Source organism: Lutra lutra, chromosome 7, assembly GCF_902655055.1.
Source record: "Lutra lutra chromosome 7, mLutLut1.2, whole genome shotgun sequence".
NCBI lineage: Eukaryota > Metazoa > Chordata > Mammalia > Carnivora > Mustelidae > Lutra > Lutra lutra.
The window spans coordinates 84,686,851-84,713,932 of NC_062284.1; the positions used below are offsets into that span (position 1 = coordinate 84,686,851).

A 27,082-nucleotide genomic window follows, 5' to 3' on the forward strand; every position below is an offset into this window, starting at 1 on the left:
GCCAGATCCCTTTGCATTTCTTGTAGTTCTCTCCCTAAAGCTTATTGCTCTTTTCTTCATAGATGCAACTGAGTTTGTCCTCAATAATAAACAATAATAAAATGTGTCCTCAATCCCCTGAGTTTTTGTTGTTTCTGAGGGCTTCCTCCCTCTTCTTTTGCTACACCACCCATTCTATCTGGCCATTTGACCCACTCTGGTTTTCTCTAGCACCTGTGCACCAATGATTCACAGATACATATACCTCCAGCCCTCACATTCTCACCAAACCCCAAATTTCCTGTTGGGCATCTTCCTGAATAACATTCTTTCAATGACAGGATGAGAGTGGTAAACTGTTTTTTATTCTTTGTAAATGTCTATTTTAATGATAGTTTAATTGTGTAGAATTTAATATTTTCCCTTAACATTTTGAAGATAGTATCACAGTATCTTCTGGTCTCTATTTTAGTTATGGTTGAGACATTTGCTTCCCACCCTTTGTTTTTTGTTTTGTTTTGTTTTTTTAGTTTTTTAATTTATTTAAGTAATCTCTATACCCTCTGTGGGGCTTGAACCTCATGACCCTGAGTTCAAGAGTCCCATTCTCCTCCAAGTGAGCCAGCCAGGTACCCCTTCAGTTCAAGTTTTGTTCTATAGATCATCTCTGTCCTCCTCATTGCTCTTAAAAACTTTTTTCACTTCTGTTGTTTCATTATGATGTGTGTGTATAAATGTATTAATTTTTTCCTGCTTGATATTCACTGAGCTTCCTGAATCTGAGGTTTTATATCTTAAATCACTTTGAACAATTCTCAGCTCTTGTATTTTCCAAGTACTGCTTCTCCTGAAATTCTTTTAGACTTTTGTGGGACCCTTTCACTCTCCTCCATGTCTCTTACTCTTTCTTTCATATGTTTCATGTCATTGTATCTCTGAATTGCATTCTGGGTAACATATTTAGATCTGTCTTCTAATTCACTACTTCTTACCTCAGATGTGTCTGTTCTTTCTACCCATTTGTTTACAGGTTTCTTCCCCCATTGTTTTCAATAATTTACAGACCACAAAATTCACCATTTTAAGTGTACTGAGTAAATTTATAAACTTGTGTGGCTATCAACATGACTCAGTTTTAGAATACTTTTTTCACTCCACAAACTTTCATCATGCCCTTTGGAGGGCAATCCCTGCTCCTACCCCTAACCCCAGCAACCACTGAATTGCTGTCTGTCTCTGTAGTTTTGCCTTTACTAAAAGTTTCATATAAACAGAATCATTTAATCTGTAATTTTATTTGTCTTTAACTTAACATAGTGTTGTATATTTGTTTTTAGAATATTTTAGATTTTTTTTTTAAGATTTTATTTATTTATTTGAGAGAGTGAGAGTGTGAGAGGGGAGAAGGTCAGAGGGAGAAGCAGACTCCCCGCAGAACTGGGAGCCTGATGTTGGACTCAGTCCCGGGACTCCAGGATCATGACCTAAGCCAAAGGCAGTCGCTTAACCAACTGAGCCACCCAGGTGCCTAGATTTAGTTTTAAATATGTTTTTGAGTTTATGTTACAGGTATCAGTAGTTCCTTTTCATTACTGAGTGTATTCTAATGTATTAATACCTCACAGTTTGTTTATTCACCACCTGATGGACATTTGGATTTTTTCCCATACATTTAGTTTCCATTATTTTGAAATTTTAATTTTAGAACTTCTCTTTCAAATTTTTTTCTTCATTCTTTCATGGCCTATTTCTTTTCTTACAGGTTTGATTCTTTTTTTTTTTTTTATGTTTTAAACTAAGTATGAAAACTAATTATAGTTATATATATATATATATAGTTTATATATAGTTTATATAATTATAAACTATAATTAGTTTTCATACTTAGTTTGTATTGCCTCTTAGATTTCTTTATTCTTTATCTTGAATTCTTTGGGATTTAATCCTTCTGTTGTGTCAGAGGACTCACACATGGTAGATTGTTTACCCTTGTGTTTTATGCTTTTTAAATTGATAAGTTCAGTTTTAGAAGGACGTGCTTTTCCTGGGAGAATCCCTTTATTGTCTGGATTATTGATAGTGTCTCTCTGGAGAGGTTTTCTCTTAGCTTCTGCCATGTGTCCAAGGGATATTACTGGATCAGAACCAGTTTTGTGTTTTGTGTTTGTTGTTGTTGTTGTTTTAAGTAAGCTCTACACCCAGCGTGGGACTTGAACTCATGAGACCAAGATCAAGAGTCACGTGCTCTACCGACTGAGCCAGCCAGGCGCCCCTGGTTCACAACCAGTTTTTGTGTGATTTCTTGGTGGAGCATCATGAGTTTTGTATCACATAGTTTGTCTAAATTTGTACTCCAGCCTATTTAAAACATAAGCCTGAAGTTTCTTTTTGTTCAGGGATTTGTTTTTCCCTACTTAGATCCCTGGTAGAGATAGAGAAGTGGTGTATCATGTTTTGATGTCAGTGTTCCTATTTGTAAAGGTTCCTCTTTCATTCAGGAGTTCACTTGCAATTTTTCCCTTCATTGGGAGGTTTGATAGATCTCCAGCTCCCATGGGGATATCAAAAGCCAAGCTCCTGTTTGCTAACACCCATCCCATTTCTTTTCTTCTCTTCTAAACAACATTAACATCAACCTTTATCCTTACCGTTCTGATTTTCAGATTTGGCCTTATCTCTAGCACTGGGAGATTTCTTTCTTTCTTTCTCACAAGTTCATCCATTCATAGGTAATTTTTTGCATTTTATACAGCCTTTTAGACTGTATTTAGGCAAAGCAGGAAAGGTTTGTTTTCTTTTTGTTTTCATCTTACTGGAATCAGAAAATTCAGATAAGATTATAAGTATTTAAAAATAAGATAGTATACTATGGAAATTATAGCTATAACTACTAAGTGAAAAATATCTTCTAAAACATAGCTTGCTATTAGGTAAGTCTAAGCTTTCTAAGACTATTAGTTGTTTGATTGCAGCAGTGTTTTCTAGACCTACGATTTCATTTTTCTCTGGCTACATTAAGGCAATCATTTTAGTTTCTTTTTATTTAGGATTTATTTGTATTTCATGGTACAAGGAAGGCACACAAAGAAATGTTGCCATTAGATGCAGAGCTGGACTTTGTATTGTGGTTCCCATGTGAAGAGCAGTGCTTGCCACCAAAATAGCTGGTATTCCCCTGTTTTTCCATATCCGCTATGACTAAAGCCAGTTGTTCTAATACTCCCTTTCTTCTGATCTTTGGAAAATATAATCTGATTGTTGTGGTGCGTTGGATATAATTAACTTGTTAAGTTCACTGTTTCTTTTATGATGTAAAGTTTTGAGTATACATTTTGTAGTCGTGTTTTCCCTTAGTTGCCATTCGAGAGTAGGATGTTAACTCAATAAAATAAATGAGAGAGATATGTTTTGAATTTCCTGGTGAGATTTGTATCACAGTCTCAGAAGTAAACTCTCATAAACATAGACCATCATTCCAAAAAATGGAAGAGTTTTAACCTCCTCTAAGTGGCAAGGTGGAAAGGAAGTTTTAGCATGTCTTCGAATATCACCTGTTGAGAAAAAACAGTTGCTTAACCTCTTTGCCTTTTCATCCATAGTGTAGGAAGAGTAGTAAATAGCAGAGTCAATTTTTACTGCTATATATGTTTTGAGAGTCACTTAAAATTATGAGATCAGCTCTGTGACGGCAAGTGCTGGGATCACCTCTAGAATTCATGTGTCGTGTAAGGCATAAGCTGTTCCATTCTTTTATTTCTCTTTTGCTGCACATATTTGGATCATTTTGCTACTCATTTTTGATTAGGTAACAACTACAAAACAACAAATATCAGTTCTGCTTCTTTGTTCCTAGTAAGTTGAATAAGATAGGCAATGTAAGACTTTCGATTAGCTTGTTTCAGAATTGTTTTAAATTTATTTACTCTTTCCCATATGGTAATAAAAAACAAGAACTGGCTTTTTAAAATTTAAACTTAAAACATAATACACAAAGATTTTATACTTATTCTTTGAGCTTTCAGATTGCCTAGTTGTTAATCCTCAAACGTGCAAAGTTCTGTGGTGTTTGGCTAAGGGCCTTGGCAGTTTTTTCCTCTGCCTAAAAGGCTCTTCCTCAGGAGCACGAGTGACTCCTTCACTTTGTTCAAGTCTTTGTTTAAATGTCACCTCATTAGAAAGGCCTTTTCTTTTCACCATATCTTAGAGAGGGGCCAGGAAGAGTGGTGCTAACACCATTACCCAATTAATTTTTCATCAAGGCACTTTTTTTCCGTACCTAAAATTAAATATGTAGTTGTTATCTTGGTTTTGTTTCCTCTACTAATACGTAAATTTTTTTTTTAAAGATTTTATTTATTTATTTGACAGAGAGAGATCACAAGTAGACAGAGAGGTAGGCAGAGAGAGAGAGAGAGGGAAGCAGGCTCCCTGCTGAGCAGAGAGCCCGATGCGGGACTCGATCCCAGGACCCTGAGATCATGACCTGAGCCGAAGGCAGCAGCTTAACCCACTGAGCCACCCAGGCGCCCCAGATACGTAAATTTTTTTAAAGAGAGGGAGAGAGAGAAAGAGCAAGTGCAGGCAGAGGGATAAGCAGTCAGAGGGAAGAAGCAGGCTCCCCACTGAGCAAGGAGCCAGATGTGTGGGACTCAATTCCAGGACACTGGGATCACGACCTGAGCTGAAGGCAGATGCTTAACTGACTGAGCCACCCAGTCGTCCTTAATATGTACATTTCTTGAGCTCAATGAAGTTGTTCACAGTTCTGTTCCTAGGAGTAAGAACATTATTTGGCACAGAGTAGGTGTTTAATTAAAATCTATTGCTTGACTAAGTGAATGTATTACAAACTTGTGGTCTATGGGTGGAACATATCTATATATTTTTGTTTGAGGATCCATCTTTGTATTTTACTCTTTTAAAAAATTATTTGATAATACTTCAGAATTCCAGGTTTGTTATTTTCCTTGAAAAATTTTAACTCTGAAACCCGGGTATTAACTTTTGTGTGGCAGCAATTAGCTGAACTAAGAACTAGGCTACTCCCTTTATAAGGGACCTACATTCTCTAGTTTGTTAGTCTTTAAGATCTTTTTCTATAGAATCTTAGACAATGAGACTTACACCATTTGCTATTTATCATTTTCCCTGCTCTGAGGGAGCATTTTGGTCCCTTTTACTTACTTATGTCACCTGCCTAATCCCTGTAGGCATTTGAGTTAACAAACTCTGTTGCAAGTCATGGTATTTATAATTCCTGTGTGATAACACTTTTCAGATTTAAATTTAAAAGTATAAAATGGGTAAAGACGATAGAAGTTGTGACTGTTATGGAATTTTAAAAATTCAACTGTACATTGAATTTATAAAACCTATATGTTACAAAAATAAAGAATTTCCTTTAGGCCAATGAGCACTTGAGAAAAAGCTCCACATCATTAGTCATTTGGGAAGCATACATCAAAACCACAATGAGGTACCATTTGACACCCACAAGCATGACTGTAATAAAAAACACATGGAATAACAGGTATTGGTGAGGCTGTGGAGAAATTGGAAGCCTTATACATTGCATTTGGAAATGTAAAATGGTGCAGCTACTTTGGAAAATAGTCTGGTAGGTCCTTGAAAAGTTGAACTTAGAGTTACTGTTATTACATATTGTAACTCATGACAGTTTCCCATGTAAAACTTGTACACAAATATTCATAGCAGCATTTAGTCATAATAGCCAAAAAGTGGAAATAATCCAAATGTCCATCAACTAATGAATGGGTAAATAAAAGGTGGTATAGCCATACAATGGAATATTATTTAGCAATAAAAGAGTGGAATACTTATTTATGTTATAATGTTAACAAACCTTGAAAACATTATGTTGAGTTAAAGACGTCAATCACAAAAGACCACATGTTTCTGTAATTTGGTTTATATGATATGCCCAGAATAAGTGAATCTATAGAGACAGAAGATAGTTTAGTGATTGCTATGTGGTAAGGTAGAGAAATGGAGATTGACTGCTAATGAGTATGGAGTATTTAGTAGGAAAGCCAGAATATCCTAAAATTAGATTGTGGTAATGTGGCACAACCTGTAAACTGTATTCTTCAAATGAGTGAATTGTATGGTATGTGAATTATATATCAATAAATTATTTTTCCAAAAGAACTTCTTTTGTTAATCCAAGATTGGTGGATTTTCATTGCCCAGATCATTAGTCAGTCTGTAAACAAATACAATCTAGCAGCAGTGCTAGAAAGAAATACTTATTTAAATTTACCCTCCATTAAAACAGTGAAGCTTGCATATTTATATTGCCCTTTGTGTAGTTAGTATGCTATCACAGTAGGTCAGCTCTTTCTCTGTCATTCGTTATCAGCATGATCTACTCAGTGGCTTTTGAAAAAAATCTTTTATTTATTTATTTATTTATTTGAAAGAGAGAAAGAAAAGGAGAGAGGGTGTGCATGGCTGCAAGCGCAGGGAAGGAGAGGGACAAGCAGACTGAAATGCAAGCATGCATATGGATCAGTGCTTATTTAATTAAATTAATTGTAAAGATTTTATTTATTTGTCAGAGAGAAAGAGTGGGAGTGAGAGCACAGCAGGGGGAGCAGCAGGCTGTTTATCTACTGATGGACACTAAGGTTGTTTCCATGTCTCGGCTATTGTAAATAGTGCTGCAGTAAACAGGGGTGCATGTATCCTTTTGAAATTCAGGTTTTTGTTTTCTTTCTGGGTGAATGCCCAGAAGTGGAATTACTAGATCACAATATTTCTATTTTTAATTTTTTGAGTCACCTCCATACTCCTTTCCATAGTGGGTGCAGCAATTTACATTCCCACCAACATTACGAGTGTTCCCTTTTATTCACATTCACATCCTCATCAACATTTGTGATTTCTTGGGTTTTTTCCTTTTTGTTTTGTTTTTTTGATACTAGCCATTCTGACAGGCCGGAGGTGATACCTCACTGTGGTTTTGATTTACAGTTCCCTGAAAATTAGTGATACAGAGCATCTTTTTATGTGTCTGTTGGCAATTTGTATGTCTTCTTTGGGAAAATATTTATTCAGGTTCTCTTCCCATTTTTTAATTGGATTGTTGTTTTGGTGTTGAGTGATATGAGTTCACTTTATGTTTTGATCAATGGTTTTTTTTTTTTTAAGATTTTATTTATTAGAGAGAGAGAGCAGGAGCAGGAGTCTCCCTTTTTATTTTTTATAATGCTCCTTTTCTTGAAATCCCTTTTGTCTAACATTAATGTCACTGCAACTATCTTTTTTATTTATCTTTATTCCTAATTTTCCAAAAGTGGAAACAATTCAGCTGTCCTTTTATTATCTTTAAAGGATTTTATTTATTTATTTGAGACAGGGAGAGAGAGAGAGAGCGAGCTAGCTCACACACAAGTGGGGAATAGGATCAGAGGGAGAAGGAGAAGCAGACTTCCCACTGAGCAGGGAGCCCAAGGCAGTCCTCAGTCCCAGGACCAGGACCAGGACCTGAGTGGAATGAAGGCAGATGCTTAACCTACTGAGTCACCTAGGCGCCACTGCAACCTTCTTAAGCTTACTGATAAATGATATTTTCCCCCTACTTTTTATTTTGAGTGTATCCATATCTTCATATTTATATTATATCTGTTATAAATAACATTTTTGATAGGGTTGAATTTAAATATTTTTATTCTGTAATTTATTTCCTGTTTATCCAAAAAAATTTTTATCCTTTTGTCCTTCCTTTCATGTTCTTTTGGGCTAATCAAAATTTTTTTTACTATTTCATTTTATCCTACTATTCACTTTTTATCTATACCTTTTCTGCATTATTTTTTAAATATATGACTTGGGATGACAAAACCCTTAACTTAATCTAGTTGACTTAGAATTTAGATCGTAACATTTTACGTAAAATGTCGGTACCTAGCAAAAAAAAAAAAAAAAAAGAAGAAGAAGAAGAAGAAGTAGGTACCTAGCAGCAGAATTCCATTTACCACTTTTGTCATTTGTGCTGTTGTTGTTACACATACCCCAACTGCATGTTTTATTTACCTATGATTTATTCTACTTTGTGTTTCTTTGTATTCACCCACTCTGCTTTGTGTTTTCTCTGCTTCTTGGGTCTGTAAGTTACATTTGTCACCAAATTTGGGGGACGTTTTGGCCTTTTATTCAAGTATTTTTTTTCTACTCTCTCTTTTCTATCCTCTCCTTCTAGACTGTAATTACCACATGTGAGTCTGTTTGACATTTTTGCAGAGGTAGGTTACCAAGGCTTTATCTTTTTTTTTCAATCTTTTTTTCTTCAGATTGAATAATTTCTATTGCTTTGTGATTCATGTTCAGTGATCCTTACTTCTGCAATCCCTAATCTACTATTAATGTCTGTCTTGTGAATATTTTATTTCACATGTGTGCTTTGGGTTCTAGAGTGTTCATTTTTATGGTTTACATTTTTCTGTTTTCCCTTCTTTGATTTCATTATAACTGTATTTTCCTTTAAATTCTTGAATATATTTAGAAGAGCTAGTTACTTTAAAGTTCTTGCCTGCTATTGGGGAGGGTATGTGCTATGGTGAGTGCTGTGAAATGTGTAAGCCTGATGATTCACAGACCTGTACCCCTAGGGCAAATAATACATTATATGTTAATTTTTTTAAAAAAAGTTCTTGCCTGCTGACTAGTATCCAGACCTTATTGATTTCTGTTCACTTCTTTTTCTCTTGACCATGGTCATATTTTCCTAATTCTTCTAGAATATTTAAAAAATATTCTTAATTCACTTGAGAGAGAGAGAGCTCAAGCACATGGGCAGCAATGGAGGGTAGAGGCAGAGGCAGAGGGAGAAGCAAAACTCCCTGCTGAACAGGGGGCCTGACGTGGGGCTCAATTCCAGGTCTCAGAGATCATGACCTGAGCTGAAGGCAGATACTTAAGCATCTAAGCCACCCAGGTGCCCCTGTTTATTAATCTTTTAATTGTATATTGGACATTGTGGGGAACACAATGCAAAGGCTAAAGATTCTGTTATCTTTTGCCAGAGGTTATTAATTTTTTGCTTTGCCAGGGTGTTATAGTTGGTTAGACTGACTACAAACTGTGTCATCTTTGTAATGGATAGTAACTGAAATCTCTGCTCAAGTCTTTTAAGTGTTTCATTGGTTGCTTTTCCTGGGCCCATGGAGTCTTCTCCATGCATATACAAATAAGAGTTAGCCAAGGATTTGGGCAGAATTATGCAGACTTTTGTGATTCCCTCCTTTGTAGCAACCACTTTCTCACTTTCCAGCCTCTCTGACATACCTAAATGCTGTCTTCTGATTTCTCAAACCAGTAAGTCTGCAGTTTTCTGCTTGATTTCCAGCCACCTCTGCCAGCCATTCTAACTAGAGAGTTCCCTTTGGGAAAAAGCCATATACAGGCACATTTCACCAGGCACGGTGCCTTTCTTTTTTGGTCATCCACAGGTAGATAACAAACCACCCAAATACAGTGGGTTTAAACAGAAATGCTTACTACTTTTATTATCTCATAGTTCTTGAGTTTGACTAGACTCTAGTTGTGTGGCTCTTGCTAGGGTAGTCTACCATTCTAATTAAAAGGGGGCTGAGGGGGCGCCTGGGTGGCTCAGTGGGTTAAGCTGCTGCCTTCGGCTCAGGTCATGATCCCAGGTCCTGGGTTCGAGCCCCACATCGGGCTTACTGCTCAGCGGGGAGCCTGCTTCCTCCTCTCTCTCTGCCTGCCTCTCTGCTTACTTGTGATTTCTCTCTGTCAAATAAATAAAATCTTTTAAAAAAGGGGGGGGGGCTGAGGTTTTGAATTCTTCATCATTCTCATGGGTTTGATGGTTGATGCTGGCTATTGGATGGGACTCAGTTGGACTATCAGGGAGTCACACTGTCTTTCAACTTTTGCATTCCGTTGAATTTCTGCATGCTTTTGGTCATTCTCTAATACCTTCAAATAGTTGTTTTTCATATAGAATTTATGTTATGTGATAGTCCAGTACAGACTACACTATCATTACCAGTGATGAAACTCTCACTTCTCCTTTTCTTTCCTCCATAGTACACATCACACTTGACATTTAAAATAATTTATTAACTGATTTATTTGGTTTATTTTGTGTCTTCTTCCACTAAAATGCAGGCTCCATTAGAGTTTTGTCTCTTTAGTAACTGCTGGGCACATAGTAGATGCCCCACAAATATTTGTTGACTATTTCAACTCCTCAAAGTAGCTAAAAGTAAACAAAATAGTCTTGATGACCAAAGAGGGGCTATTATAGAGCCTTGTTCTTTCCACACTGTTGCACTGGTAGGCTAGCATATTTGAGGTTTACATCTCCTTGGCTTAAGAGCAGGTTATAGATTCTGACATTTCATTTTCATCATGAATGCCACCTGAGTCAGTTTAGCAGGCGAGAGCTGGTTATGGATCAAATGCAATTAGCATGTGGAAGTGCTGTATGAAGTGTGAAGAAGCATTTCAGATAATTTCATGCAGTTTCATCTCATAGTCTGGTCTTTTCAGATTTCATTTCAAAGTTATTTTTGAGTTTGTATTTTTAAGGGATATTTTTACTTACCAGAACAATAATAAAAGTCATAACAATGAGTTTATAATAAAGTCCTTGCTAAATTCTTATTAATATTTTGTCTGGCTTTTCTTTTTTAGGAACTCAAGAGATTTCAGAACTTCGTAAAATGCTGTCCTCCTTTTGATATCGTCATTGATGGGCTCAATGTTGCCAAAACATTTCCTAAAGCTCGTGAATCTCAAGTTGTAAGTACAGGTTTTATATTGTTATTCCAAATCTCTAGGAATATTTATCGTACTTATTTGTGATCTTCCTTGGGTTTCTTAACTCCCCATTTTTCCTTCCTCCAAAAATAAGCTCCAGAAGGTGTCACAGCAACTAACTCCTTATTTAAGAGTCGCTGTTTTCGTCTCTGGCAAGTAAGTGGCTCTTCTAGACTGGCCAAGAGTGATTAAAAAGTCCACATAATAGGGGAACTTGGGTGGCTCAGTTCGTTAAGTGTCTGACTCTTGATTTCAGCTCAGGACTTGATCTCAGGGTCATGAGTTTCAAGTTCTGTGTTGGGCTCCATGCTGGGTGTAGAGCCTTATATTTAAAAAAAGTCCACTTAATAAAGGGTCATTTCAGACCTTTTCCATATATAATTTTTAACTGACCTTTTTCTATATCTGCATTTCTTCTTTGGCTTACTCTATCATTTCTCTGTGTTACATTGTCTGTTTGATGTTTATCAACATAAACTATCAAGAGATACTAATATATTTGTTTTTTCCAAACATTGTGTACTCATAAATGAATCTAAATAGTTCTTTTTTTGTTAGGTAATCATTTGTTCTATGAGTTTATAAGTGTCACGTTTTTTCATAGCAGTAGTGAGCAATTATTTTGACCCCTTTTTATAGATTAGAATATTAGAAAAGTAAAATGAATTTTGTATAGCAAATCCTTAGAAAGTAGTCATAACATCGAAGTTCAATTGTAGAGAGCTCCTGGGTTTCAAGCTTGTGGTTCTCTCTTTTTTTTTTTCTTTTTCAAGATTTATTTATTTATTTGAGATAGAGCAGGGAGAGGGGCAGAGGGGGAGAATCTCCAGCATACTCCCTGCTGAGCACAGAGCCCAACGTGGGACTCAGTCCCACAACCCTGAGATCATGACCTGAGCTAAAATCAAGATTCAGATGATTAACTGATTGAGCCACCTAGGCACCACCAAGTTTATGGTTCTTATTGTTTGCAATTTTTCGCCATTCATCTGTAGTTAACCAGTGTTATTTCTTAAAAATTGCTGCCAACTTAAAAGCTGTTTCTCAGAGATGCTACTAGTCCATTTTGACCATTTTTACTCAGAAAAGCTTATAAGTACACAACGTACAAGGTCGATTTAAAGAAGTTTCTTATATGCCTTTCTTTTATGTTTGTGCATCCATTTTTGTGGTCAAGTATGTACTTTTCAATCCTTTTTTTTTTTTTTTTAAACACAAAAGCAAGTTGAAAATATTTTGTCTTTTAGGTACTTGAAGGGATCTTTGAGGCAGTAATTTTGACAAGGGCAAAATCAGAAAATGAAACATAAAATTACTATCTCTAATGTATGATGGAGCTCAGACTCAGAAGGGCTCATTCTAAAAAGTTCCTCCACTAATCTGTGAGAAGTAAAGTTTTGTATTTGTTTACCTTTTGTTTGACTTTCAGCTTCACATAAAGTATTAAAAATTGACTTCCCTAAATTGGGTGAACATATTTGGGGAAAGTAGCACTTTGAAAATGATGTAGTAGATACATTCCCTTGCATTATGTGAGGAAAATTTGCACATTTGGAAAGATCGTAGCAGATTGTGACAAACTAAGAGGAAAAGAACAAATAATTGATCAGTGAGATCATAGGCATCTGTCACTGCTTTTAGTTTTTACTCTCAAAATAATTTAATGTGAGCAACACTTTATGTGACAGGTAATTGGTATTACTCAGCTCTTCAAAGTCCCATTATCTTGTGACAGCTCCACTGACATTATGTTTGGAAAACCACAGCTCAGAGGCTCAGCTTAGAGATGCCACCTGAATAAGGAAGATGGAAAACATCTCCTTCTCAAGTTTTTTTCTCAAATCTCTGAAGGTAGAGATTGGTAAAAATAAAGATATATCATATTTTTCATAGTCTGCTGCCTTTTTTTTTTTTTTTTTGATAAATCTATTGTTAGGCCCTTTTGTGGCTTATTTTTATTCTTTAACACTTTCTAGCTTGTCAGAACTAGCTTCCCAGTTTTTCTGTTAATCTTTTAAAGAGGATTTTAGTTTACCAGTTAAGAATAAGGATTCTAGGGGTGCCTGGCTGGTTCAGTAAGTTAAGTATCCAACTCTTTTTTTTTTTTTTTTTTTTTGAGATGTTTTTATTTATTCGAGAGAGAGCGAGAGAGATCACAGAGGGGGAGAGAGAGAGAAGCAGACACACCACTGAGCAGAGAACCCAATGCAAGACTTGATCCCAGGACCCTGAGACCATGACCTTAGCCAAAAGGCTAACCAACTGAGCCATCCAGGGGCTCCGAGTATCCGACTCTTCATTTCTGATCAGGTCATGATATCAGGGTTGTGAGATCCAGCCCCATGCCAGCTCTGTGCTGTTTGTGGAGCCTTCTCTCTCCCTCTGCCTCTCCACCCCCACCTCCCCACCCTTGCTTGATTGCTTTCTCTCTCAAAAGGAAAAAAAAAAAAAAAATAAGGATTCTGGAGTCAGACTTTTTGAATTCCAGTCCTGGCTCTTCCACTTTTAAGAGTGTTCATGGTTTGAGCAAATTGCTTAACCTCTCTGTGCCTTAGTTTTGCAGTGTAAAATTGAGAGAACAATAGTACTTATCTCACAAAGGTATTGTAAAGAATAAATGAGTTAATATATGTAAGCATTTTGCATGTTGTAAATATCTAATAGGTATAACTGTTATTGTGATTACTATTCAGATAAATTTCCTAACTGGAACTGTAATTCTTGCTGTCAGTAGACCCTTATTTGGTAGTTTTTTCCTGTCAGGTCACCTATTCAATAGAATTAAAAGAGAATACAAGCTCTACCCTTATTAGACTCAATCTAGGTAAGATACTCAAATAATAATTGAGAAATGAAGCCAGTATCATCAAAAACTTAAGAAAAAGTTTAAATATGATTTTAAGAAATTTTATTTTCCTCTGATTATAAAAGTAAGGCACATAGAAAATTTGGAAATTACAGTAAAGAAAATCATATACAACTTTATCATGGAACAATAACCACTGTCAGTGTTTTATTTCTTGCAGTATTTTTCCATTTTCTTACCTAATCGAGCTTCAATTTTGTAAATAATTGTATATCTACTTTTTAATTCACAGTTGTTGAAAGCTCTCAATAAAAATGAAATTATATAAGAAGTAGAAGAAAACATGTACTTTTAAAAATATTTGAGATAGGGGTGCCTGGGTGGCTCAGTGGGTTAAATAAAGCCTCTGTCTTCAGCTTGGGTCGTGGTCTCGGGGTCCTGGGATCGAGCCCCATGTCGGACTCTCTGCTTAGCGGGAAGCCTGCTTCCCTCTCACTCTCTGTCTGCCTCTCTGCCTGCTTGTGATCTCTGTCTAATAAAAGTCAAATAAATGGATAAACTTAAAAAAAAAAATTTGAGATAGAAGTACCTTCGAAGCATATACAAAGTATAGGAGTCCTAATGGGAAGAATAGAGAAATTTACTAGACACAAAAAAATACTGTAAACATTGTTCAAAGAAAACAACAAGGAGAAAAAATTGTTTATAGCACATGTGGCAAAGGGCTAATTTTCTGACACTACCATTGTCTCTTATAAGCCATAAGAAAAAGGTGAACCATCCAGTAGATTCGTGTTTATAGATGCGCAAATAAAAAATATTTATCTTCCAGATTGGCAGACTTTAAAAAGTTGTTAGCATACAATATTTTGAATGGTTCGGAAAGGTAGGGAGAAGAGTATCAGTACAGTATTTTGGGTAGTGATTTGACAACTTTGAATACCTAAAATGTTAAAATATTCCTTGTAGGAACTGATGCAGTCACACAAACACATAAAGTTATATTTCCAAGTATGTTAGTTAGCCATTGTTTGTAGACAGAAAAGTCTAATCAACCTAAATATATATCAGTCTAGGTCCTGATATATATTGAAACATCCATTTTATTTATTTTTTAGTTTTAATTCCAGTATAGTTAACATACAGTGTTAAATTAGTTTTAAGTGTACAATGTACTGATTCAACAATTCTATACATTACTCAATGCTCATCATGATAAGTGTACTCTTAATCCCCTTCACCTCATTCACCCATCCCCCCATCCACCTCCCCTCTGATAACCATCAATTTGTTCTCTTGAAATATCTATTTTAAATGAATGAGGTAGATTTGTATGTGCTGATACAGAATAATAGCCAAATTAGTAAGAGAAGCAATTTGAAGAATAAAAGCTTACATGGCTCCACTTATGTTAAAACAAAATAAAGGATTATCTGTATAAACGTTCATTAGATAACTTTGTATATGCCCAGAAATTTTCTAGAAAGTACCCATAAAATCTTAACAGTAAAAAACTTTTGGAGGTAGAGATAGTATATAAGAAAATGAGAGGATTTCAGTTTTTCATTTGTTTTTTTTTTTTTTTTTCAATTTACAATGCGTATGTATTAATTTAAAATAAAGAGCAAACCACCATCAGGAAAAGAAAAAAGTGATGAGGCATTCTTGGTAAATATTCTAAAATATCTATATAATCCTTTGTATCTTATGGATGTACCACAGCTCTTTAACCATTTCACTGTTGATGGGCATATCAGATTGTTTTCTGTTTTTCACTCCAGTAAATAATGTTTGGGACATCTCTGTGCAGCTTTCAGATGATTTCTTTAAAATAGATTCTCAGAAATGGAAGTCAAAGAGTGTGGATATTTTAAGGCCTCAGTACATATTGCCAAATTGCTTTCCAAAATGATTGTAGCAATTTATACTCCTGCAAAGGCTCCAAATTGAAGTTTCTTCAAGGTTGCTTATTACATGATTGCTGCAACTATTGAGCTACATTTGTGCTGTGAATCTGTTTTGTGAAAAGAGCTGGACAGTCCCCCGCCCCCATTTTTTAGATTTCAGACATTTGTTAACAAAATTAAATAGTCCAGAAAGGTAATATTCTTGGCTTGTCAAGATATTCTTGATATGTCCTCTTTATTTCCATCTCTTACTATAGTCACCTGTACATAGGAGTAAAGGAAATACTAGGAATCCTATTTCTATGTGCCTTAAGCTTTTTCATCTTTGCGTGATGAAGTTTCTGGATTTTTTTCTGTGGCATAATGCAGAGATCATTTATGTTCTTGCCATGAACTCTATGTATAATACATTACAAATTCTCGGTCTTTTTCCATTAATTGCTAATTACGAATCTTAACAGTGTTCTCCATAAGTCAGCTCATAGATAAGAAAAGACCGTTTTTACCTTCGTTATTGAGGGATTGCATATCTTGGTCTCAGAGCGTATAGCTTAGGAGTGACAGAGGTCAAGGAGCTAAAAATAAATTCTTAGGAATTTATTATTTCAATTTTCATATATATCTTTTTTGTATTTTAATTTTCTGAAACCAGATTATGTCTTATATAGGATGTCAGCAGAACCTTGCCAGTTGCCATGTGGAGTTGAGACTTATTGGCAGTTGGCATTGCATGGGTACGTGTACATTTAGCTGTACGGACATAATGTAGGTCTGTCTATTCACTTGTGGCCTCAGTTGAGTTAGTTGAATTGGCAGCTCTACACAGTTTAATGTTAACATTAATCTGAACTTTAAATATTTCCCGAAGGTTTTTTGACATTGCAATAAAAGGTAATGGTAAGGGGCGCCTGGGTGGCTCAGTGGGTTAAGCCGCTGCCTTCGGCTCAGGTCATGATCTCAGGGTCCTGGGATCGAGTCCCGCGTCGGGCTCTCTGCTCAGCAGGGAGCCTTCTTCCCTCTCTCTCTCTCTGCCTGCCTCTCCATCTACTTGTGATCTCTCTCTGTCAAATAAATAAATAAAATCTTAAAAAAAAAAAAAGGTAATGGTAATTGACATGTTTTTTGGAGTGAGGTACAGAATTTTGAAGCAAGGAAAGGTTGTTATAACTGATTTTTGCATTTTAAAAAGCTGTCACTCAGGCAACAAACTTCTTCCTGGCAAAACTTTCCCATAGTCATTCAAGTTGATTACCTTATTTGGTAAATAAGAAAAAAAATTGTTTACAACACATGTAACAAAGGCAGAATAGCAAAATTCATTGAAAGAAAAGCAGTAATCAATGTGGAGTACAAATACCCCATTATTCTTCAGTCTTTGCTGTTGGTCCTAAAAGTGATCCAGGAAGTAAAGATGAAGAACACAGTTTCTAAGGAGAATGGTATGTAATTTATCACCATGAGACTATACAGAGCTGTTATGGCCAAAAGTGATTCAAAAGAGCATTTAACTTAGATGTGAAGGTTTGTATTTAAATGTTACTTGTGAATCTGAAAGAAGAATATGGAATGGAGAAGTATGGGTTAATATATGATTTTGTTGTTTACTGAAAAAGAAAAGTTTCTTGCTGAGAAGTTATTACTAAATAAATATTTAAGCTGTGCCTTATCCTTCAGTTGCTGGTGTCTTAATACAATTGCAGGATATACTAAATGAAAATGGAGCTGTAAAGTCCCTGTTTAGATTTTACTTTGGGCATAATTTAGGGTCTTGATCAAGTCCTACCTCAATTCTTTCGTATCTGCATTAGTTTTCTTTTTCTTTTATTGAGATATAATTAATAATTTCAGCCTTTTAAAGTGTACAATCCAGGCGTGCCTGGGTACCTTGGTCCTTTAAGCATCTGACTCGATCTCAGCTCAGGTCTTGACCTCAGAGTCGTGAGTTCAAGCCCCACCTTGGGCTCCACCCTGGCATGGAGCCTATTTTAAAAAAATAAAATAAAACAAAACAATAAAAATAAATAAAAATTAAAAATATGTATAAGTGTACAGTCCTATTGCTTCTTGGCTTTTTGGTTAAGATCAAGTGTAAAATGTACAATCCAGTGGTTTTTTTAGTATATTCAACAAAGTTTTGCAACCATTACCACTATCTAATTCCAGAATATTTTCATTCCCCAAAGTAACACCATAGCCATTAGTCACTTCCAGTTTCTTCTTCCCCTTAGTCCCATGGCAACTACTAATCTGCTTTCTGTCTTTATGGATTTGCCTATTCTGGACATTTCATATTTTCACTTAGCATAATGTTTCCAAAGTTTATCTGTTTATAACATGAATCACTATTTTATTCTTTTTTATTGCAAAATAATATTCCTTTGAATAGATAGGTCACATTTTATTTATCTATTTATAGTTTGTAGACATTTGGGTTATTTCTCCTCTGGCTATTGAGAATAATGTTGCTGGGAACATTTCACATACAGGCGTTTGTGTGGATGTGTTTGCTTTCTTTTTTTTAAGTTGCACAGAGAACTCTATTAACACTGAGGAATTACCTTCCTGAATGGCACCCCAACGCATGGGTATAGATTAAATCACCTTTTAGGGTTACAGCCTTTTAGAAAGGTTAGTCTTGATTTAAAGTCCAGCTCTAGAAAAGCAGATCATTTTAGAGAAAATGAAATAGCTGAATCTAGCCAACAAACTGAATATTTAGTGAACTACCCCTTTTAAAGAGAAATTTTAATTTTATTTGATGTTTTTTCATCATAATGCATATACTCTTTAATATCCATCACCTAGTTCACCAGCTGCCCTCATTTCCCTTCTGGTAGCCATCAGTTTGTTCTCTGTAGTTAGGAGTCTGTTTCTTGATTTGTCTTTCTCTATTTTTTTCCTTTGCTTATTTGTTTTGTTTCTTAAATTCCAAAAATGAGTGAAATCTTAAGTATTTATTTTCCTCTGGCTTATTTTGCTTAGCATTATACACTCTAGCTCTATTGATGTTGTTGCAAATGACAATGTTCTTTTTATGGCTGAATAATATTCCATTACACACACACACACACACACACACACACACACACACACTCAGAGCCCACATCTTCTTTATCCATTCATCTATTGATGGAGATGGACACAGACTACTTCCATAGTTTGGCTATTATAAATAATGCTGCAGTGTACACAGGGGTGCATGTATTCCCTTGAATTAGTGTTTTTGTATTTTGGGAGTGAATACCCAGTAGTGCGATCACTGGTTTGTAGAGTAGTTCTGTTTTTAATTTTTTGAGGAACATCCATACTGTTTTCCACAATGGCCGTGCCAGTTTGCATTCTCACCCATAATGTGAGAGGGTTCCTTTTCTCTACATCCTTGCCAACACATGTCATTTTTTGTGTTTTTTATTTTTGCCATTCTCACAGTTATGAGGTAATATCTCATGGTAATTTTGATTTGCATTTTTTTGATGATCACTGGTTATGAGCATGTTTTCATGTGTCTGTTGGCCACCTGTGTGTATTCTTTAGAGAAATGTCTGTTCATGTCTTCTGCCCATTTTTTAATTGGATGATTTGGTTTTGGATATTCAGTTGTATCATTTCTTTATATATTTTAGATAGTAACCCTTTATGGGATATGTTGTTTGCAAATGTCTTTTCCCATTCAGTAGGTTGCCTTTTCATTTTGTTAACTATTTCCTCCACTGTGCAGAATCTTTTTATTTCAATATAGTCCCAATAGTTTATTGTTGCTTTTATTTCCCTTGCCTCAGGAGACCTATCTAGAAAAATGTTCTATGGCCAATGTGAGAGCAATTACTGCCTATGCTCTCTTTAAGGATTTTTGTGGTTTCAGGTCTCACATTTAGGTCTTTAATCCATTTTGACTTTATTTCTGTGTATGGTATAAGAAAGTGGTCCAGTTTCATTCTTTAGCATGTAGCTATCTTATGTTCCCAGCACCATTTGTTAAAAAGACTGTCTTTTTCCCATTGTATATTCATTTGTCCTTTGTCGAAGATTAATTGACTGTATAATTATGGGTTTATTTCTGGGTTTTCTGTTCTATGCCATTGATCTATGTGTCTGTTTTTGTGCCATTACTTTACCATTTTAGAACTACCTCTTTGTAATATGACTTGAAGTGTGGAATTGTGATACCTCCAGTTTTGGTTTTTTTTCAAGATTGCTTTGGCTAGTGTCACCTGGGTGGTTCAGTGGGTTAAGCCTCTGCCTTTGGCTCAAGTCATGATCTCAGGGTCCTGAATGGAGCCCCACATCGGGCTCTCTGCTCAGCAGGGAGCCTGCTTCCCCCTCTCTCTCTGCTGCCTCTCTGCCTACTTGTGATACCTCTCTCTGTCAAATAAATAAAATCTTTAAAAAAGATTGCTTTGGCTATTCAGGGTCTTTTAAGATTCCATACAAATTTTCAGATTGTTTATTCTAGTTCTGTGAAAAATGCTACTGGTATTTTGATAGGGATTTCACTAAATCTTTAGATTGCTTTGAATAGTATAGCCAGTTTAACAGTATTTGTTCTTCCAACACATGATCGTGGAATGTCTTTCCATTTTTTTGTGTTATCTTGAATTTCTTTTATCAGTAGTTTTAGTTTTCAAGTCTTTCACCTTTTTGGTTAAGTTTATTCCTAAATATTTTATTGTCTTTGTACCGTTGTTCTTGGGATTGTTTTCTTCATTTCACTTTCTGCTGCTTCATTATTAGTGTAAAGAAATCCAATAGGCTTCTGTACATTGATTTTGTATCCTGCAACTTCACTGAATTCATTTATCAGTTTTAGTAGTTTTTGGTGGCATCTTTAGGATTTTCTATGTGTACTATCATGTCATCTACAAATAGTGAGAGTTTTACTTTTTCTTTACCAATTTGGATGCCTTTTATTTCTTTATGTTGTCTAAATGATGTGGTTAGAACTTAAGTACTAGTACCATAGAAGTGGTAAGAGCAGACATTCTTGTCTTGTCCCTGACCTGAAGGGGAAAAGCTCTTAGTTTCTCCCCTTTGAGTGTGATGTTTGCTGTGGGTTTTTCACATAAGGCCTTTATTATGTTGTGGTATGTTCCCTGTAGACCTACTTTGCAGAAGGCCTTTATTTTTTAAAATCATGATTGGGTATGATACTTTGTTGAATGCTTTTTCTGCATCTCTTGGAATGATCTTGTGGTTTTTATCCTTCTCTTAGGATGTGACACAACACATTGATTGTTTTGTGAATATTGAACCACCCTTGCATCCTGGGAATAAATCCTGCTTGATCGTGGTGTCTTTTTAATGTATTGTTGGGTTCAGTTTGCTAGCATTTTGTTAAGGATTTTTGCATCTGTATTCATGAAAGATACTGGACTCTAGTTTTCCTTTTTTGTGGTGCCTTTATCTGATTTTGGTATCAGAGTGGTACTGGCCTCAGAATGAATTTGGAAGTTTTCCTTCCACCAATTTTTTTGAATACTTTTTTTTTTTTAAAGACTTTTATTTATTTGACAGAGAGAGTGGGGGAAGGGCAGAGGGAAAAGGAGAGGGAGAATCTCAAGCAGACACGGGGCTTTATCTTACAACCCTGAGATCATGACCTGAGCTGAAACCAAAAGTCAGACCCCAACCAACTGAACCACCCAGGCGCCCCTATTTTCAGAATAGTTTGAGGAGAATAGGTATTAATTCTTTTTCTTTCCTTTTTTTTTTTTTTTTAAGATTATGTATTTATTTATTTGACAGACAAAGATCACAAGTAGGCAGAGAGGCCGGCAGAGATGAAGAAGCAGACTCCCCGCTGAACAGAGAGCCCGATGCAGGGGCTAGTGGCACCTGGGTGGCTCGGTGGGTTAAGCCAATCCCAGGATCCTGGGATCATGACCTGAGCCGAAGGCAGAGGCTTTAAACCACTGAGCCACCCAGGCGCCCTGGTATTAATTCTTTTTTAAAGTTTTTGTAGAATTTGCCTCTGAAGCCATCTGGTCCTGGACTTTTGTTTGTTGGGAGTTTTTTGAATAGTGATTCAGTTTTACTGCTGACAGTTGGCCTATTCAAATTTTCTATTTCTTTCTGGTTTTGGTTATGTGTTTCTAGGAATATACCCATTTTTCTGAGTTATCCAGTTTGTTGGCATATAAGTTTTCATAATATCCTGTTACAGTGGTGTTTCTGTGGTGTTGGTTGTTATTTCTCCTCTTTCATTAGTGATTTTGTTTATTTGGATCCTCTCTCTCTCTGTTTTTAATGAGTCTGGCTAGAAGTTTATCAATTTTGTTGATCTTTTCAAAGAACCAGCTCCTGGTTTCATTAATCTGTTGTATTGTTTTTTTAGTTTCTATATCATTTACTTCTGTTCTAATCTCTTTAGAAATGTTATTTATTTATTTTAGAGAAAGAGAGAGAGGGTGAGTATGAGTGGAGGGAAGGGCAGAGGGAGAGGGAGAGAGAATCTCAGGCAGACTTCGTGCTGAGCATGGAGTCAGCTCAGGGCTCAGTCTCACAACCCCGAGATTATGACCTGAGCCAAAACCAAGAGTCAGACACTTACCTGACTGAGGTAGGTGCCCAGGTGTCCCTATTTCTGTTCTAATCTTTATTATTTCCTTCCTTTTGCTGGATTTGGCTTTTGTTTATTCTTTTTCTAGCTCCTTCAGGTATAAGGCTAAGTTTGTTATTTGAGATTTTTTTTTTTTTTGCTTCTTGAGGTAGGCCTATATTGCTATAAACTTCGTTTTTAGAACCACTTTTGCTGCATTGTGGACATGTTTTCTGTTCTTTTGGATATATACGTGGAAGTAGAATTGCTAGGTCATATGGTAATTATTTGTTTAACTTTTTGAGGACCTGCCAAACTTCCAAAGCAGCTGCACCATCTTACATTTCCATAGCAGTATATAAGAGTTCTAGTTTCTCTACATCCTCATCAACATCTGCTATCATCAGTCTTTTTTATTATAACCATCTAGTGCATATGAAGTGGTATCTTTTGTGGGTTTTGATTTGCATTTCCTAATGATGTAGGATGTTAAGCATCTTTTCGTGTGTATTGGCCATTTGTGTATTTTCTTTGGAGACATAGCTCTTAAAATCCTCTACCTATTTTTTTTTCTTAAAGATTTTATTTATTTATTTGACAGAGAGAGAGAGACATCACAAGTAGTCAGAGAGGCAGGCAGAGAGAGAGGAGAGAGCCCGATGCGGGGCTCGATCCCAGGACCCTGAGATCATGACCTGAGCAGAAGGCAGAAGCTTTAACCCACTGAGCCACCCAGGCGCCCCACTCTACCTATTTTTTAATAGGTTTACTTGTCTTTTTATTATTGAATTGTAATTTTTTATATGTTCTGAATAATAGACCTTTATCAGACATACGATTTGCAAATATATTCTCCCATTTGGATTGTATTTTCAGTTTCTTGGTGGTAACCTTTGAAGCACAAAAGTTTTTAGTTTTGGGCACCTGGGTGGCTCAGTGGGTTAAAGCCTCTGCCTTCGGCTCAGGTCATGGTCCCAGAGTCCTGGGATCGAGGCCCTCATCAGGCTCTCTGCTCAGCAGGGAGCCTGCTTCCTCCTCTCTCTCTGACTGCCTCTCTGCCTACTTGTGATCTATCTCTCTGTCAAATAAATAAATAAAATCTTTTAAAAAAAAAGTTTTTAGTTTTGATGAAGTCCAGTTTATCTATTGTTTTTTCTTTTGTTGCCTGTCATTGTTGGTGTCATATCTAAAAATATCATTACCTAATCTAGGGTCATGAAGATATATTCCTCTGTTTTCTTCTAAGAGTTCTAGAAGGTTTGCTACTAACCTTATAGATGTTTTTCAAGTATAAAGTATATCCTGCTTTATTTTTTTTTTTAAAGATTTTTTTTATTTATTTATTTGACAGAGAGATCACAAGTAGGCAGAGAGGCAGGCAGAGAGAGAGGAGGAAGCAGGCTCCCCGCCGAGCAGAGAGCCCGATGCGGGGCTCGATCCCAGGACTCTGAGATCATGACCTGAGCCGAAGGCAGCGGCTTAACCCACTGAGCCACCCAGGTGCCCCTATCCTGCTTTAAAAATATATATCTAGGGGCGCCTGGGTGGTTCAGTGGTTTAAAGCCTCTGCTTTTGGCTCGGGTCATGATCCCAGGGTCCTGGGATCAAGCCCTGCATCGGGCTCTCTGCTCAGTGGGGAGCCTGCTTTCCTTCCTCTCTCTCTGCCTGCCTCTCTGCCTACTTGTGATCTCTGTCTGTCAAATAAATAAAAAAATAAATAAAATAAAAATATATATCTAGTTTCAAATTTTCTGAAGGAGAAAGGTTCTGGTTTATATTTTTATTTTGAAGAAGAGGGAAGTGTTCTGAATGACCAACAGATTAATTATATAGCCTCCAGTTTGAGGACAGAACGTCCTAGCTGGGAATCATGATGTAACTTCAGTTACTGTCTGTTGAGCACCTATTCCATGCCAGATACAGTTTTAAGATGTGAGGATATGTCTTTAGGTCAAAAATATTAGGAATTGCTAGGAACATGATTAGACTAATGGTCACGTTATCTAAACAAGACATTCGTAGTATATTGTGCATGTTGTTGTCTATTAATAGTGATCCTTGTGTATGATTCTTTTCTTAAAAACTTACCTAAAATGGGGGCGCCTCGGTGTCTCAGTCTATTGAGCATCTGCCTTCAGTTCAGGTCATGATCCCAGGGTCCCTGCTTGGTGGGGATCTTGCTTTTCCTTCTCCCTCTGCCTTCTGCTCTGCCTACTTGTGCTCTCTCTCTGTCTCTCTCAAATAAGTAAATAAAATCTTTTTTTAAAAATTTGCCTAAAATGTCAGAATAGAGAATAGTGTTTACCCAAAATACTTGGATAAGAATTTGTTTTAAGTAAGTATTGCAGGGGCACCTGGGTGGCCCAGTCAGTTAAGTGGCTGCCTTCAGTTCAGGTCATGATCCGGGATCTTGGGATCGAGCCCTACATCCGGCTCTCAGTTCAGTGAGGAGCCTGCTTCTCCGTCTCCCTCTGCCTGCTACTCTGCCTGCTACTCTGCCTGCTTGTGCTCTCTGTCAAATAAATGAATAAAAATTGTTTTAAAAATTAAAATAAATAAGTATTGCAAAACAGTTTTCATAACATTCATTTCTCCAGAATATGTTGTAATTTGGGAAGCCAAATTTGACTAAATTTTAAATTTTTACTAATTTAAAGTGTCAGCTGTGAACTCTTGTACCCTTGAACCCTTGATCAACCTTTGTTGATTCACATTCACATTCACATTCACATTACCTGCTGCAAGATATTTTGGATTTTCTTAGATTGCATTTCTTTTATTTTAATAAACTTATCTCTTTAGAGCAGTTTTAAGTTCATGAATCTTTTTATGAACAGCCATCCCCCAACAACATACCGTTTTGACTCTTAATAATACTTCTGAGGAAATGCATTGCATAGATAATCAGAAGTAAAAATTAAGTTGTGTTTTTTAAAGCTTAAGTGAGTAGATAATTGGCACCACCAGCTTCCTAATTGTTCAAGTCAAAAACCAAAGATCCTAGCCTCAATTGTTCTTTTTCACTCACCCCACATCCAGTTAACTAGCAAGTTTTATCGGTCATAACCCCCAAGTATATCCCATAATCTTACTATTTCTTTCCATCTCCATTAACATAATCTCTCATCTAATCTCAAGTGGTCTCCTTGCTTTTTCACCCTTGTCCCAGTGACTTTCACTTACCCTTAGAATAAGATCCAAGTTCCTGATCATGGAGAATTGTGCCTTTCATCATCTGAACTTTCCCTCTCTTTTTAGCCTCATGTCTTTATTTTTTTTTTCTCTTTCATTGAATTATGGACACACTAGAATTTTTCCTATTCCTCAAGCATACCGAACTTTTTCCTGCCTCAGGGTCTTTGTACTTGCTATTCCTTCAGCCTGTAATGTTCTTTCTTCATTATCAGCACCTCATAAGTCTTCCCTCATTCTTCTAAAGTAACCGCAGTCTGCTTTCCTACCTTCTGCCTATATTTTCAGTTATATCCACCTTACTTTCTTAGGTGGTGCATTAAAAATGGCCACAGATTCTCTGCAGTTCATCTTATCAGGAGATGGAGTCTGTTTCTCATCTCTTGAATCTGGGCTTGCTTTATGGTTTGGTCTGAGGAGTAGAATGTGGCATAAATGACATTATGAGACTTCCAAGCATGGGCTCCACAGGCCATGCAGCTATGCTGTCACTCTGTAGGAACTACCGCCTTGTGAACAACCCCACATTAGTCTCCTTGTAGATGAGATGCCACATGGAAAGAGTGGGAGAAGGAGAAAGGGGGCAAGAGAAAGCATGTGCATAGCTATCTCCCCTAAGGCTCCAAACACATGAGTAAGGTCATCTGGAATCTGCCAACTGATTGTGAACATGTGGATTGGCCTACACAATACCATGTAGAGCAGAGTAACTGTCTAGCTGAGCCAAACACAAATTGGCAACCCATAGTACCTTGAGAAAATAAGTGGTTATTTTAATCCAGTTTTTGAGGTAGTTAATTATACAGCAATAGTTTATTTAATTCCTTCACAACACTTTGTAGCTACAACTACATATGCATGGGGTTGCTTACTTTATTAAATTTCCAAAAGATTTTGTGCATCTTGTTCACAGTTAGATTCTGAATACTGAGAAAAGGGCCTTGCACATAATAAATTGCTTAGTAGATACTTAGTAAATGAATGAAATAGTGAACAAATAGATATATAGTACATTGTATGACCTGTAGAAATAGCGTCTGGTTTTCCTTCAGGGTTAATTCTGAAAGACTTCTTGAGTTTCACCATTTTGCACCCTAGTTCACTTGCTAGCTTTGTGATCTCAGCTAAGTCACTTAACATCCTCATGCCTTACGTAAAGACTAAATGAGCTGATCCTTGAAAAGCACTTATTGCAGTACCTGGCACGTAGTCCAATACATTTAAATAGAAAAAAACAACAACAACAACCAATCACCTTGTGAGTGCATTTATTTGTCCATGGCCTTAACTTTGTAGGAACAACAGCAAGGTCTTTTTTTATGTTGTGTTTAGTTTCCTAATTTAAATATAATGGACAGTCTCCTCTTTGAGTTTTTTAGTTTGGGGGGGGGGGTCTTCGTTTTTTTTTTTTTAACTGATGCTTATTAGCTGAACTTGAGTCCATAAATTTTTTTTTAAGGTTTTATTTATTCATTTGACAGAGAGAGACACAGCGAGAGAGGGAACACAAGCAGAGGGAGTGGGAGAGGGAGAAGCAGGCTTCCCACTGAGCAAGAAGCCCAACACAGAGGCTTAATCTCAGGACCTTGGGACCATGATCTGAGCCGAAGGTAGACACTTAACAATTGCGCTTCCCAGGTACCCGAAGTCTCTAAATTAATGGCTAACTTTTCTGCAAAATATTTAAATAGGAAATACATTAACCATATAGAGAAAATAAAAGACTGTATTAGTATTAAGATAGGTTATAGGTTATGCTGCAGTAATAAACCCCAGATTTCAGTGGCTTCAAAAAATTATTTCTTGTTCATACTACATGTTCATTGTGGATCTTCTGCGTCATCATCATCCTCATTC

The 27,082-nt window shown here is 36.4% G+C and overlaps 1 protein-coding gene across 2 annotated transcripts in view; it reads left to right on the forward strand.

Moving 5' to 3' along the window:
• Positions 1 to 27,082, forward strand: part of PRORP (protein only RNase P catalytic subunit) — a 142,176-nt gene that overhangs the window by 37,290 nt on the left and 77,804 nt on the right. For both annotated transcript variants that reach the window (XM_047736504.1, XM_047736503.1), the window contains exon 5: positions 10,660 to 10,767. In XM_047736504.1, the coding sequence (XP_047592460.1) occupies positions 10,660 to 10,767 (108 nt within the window). The remainder of the gene's footprint in view (positions 1 to 10,659; positions 10,768 to 27,082) is intronic.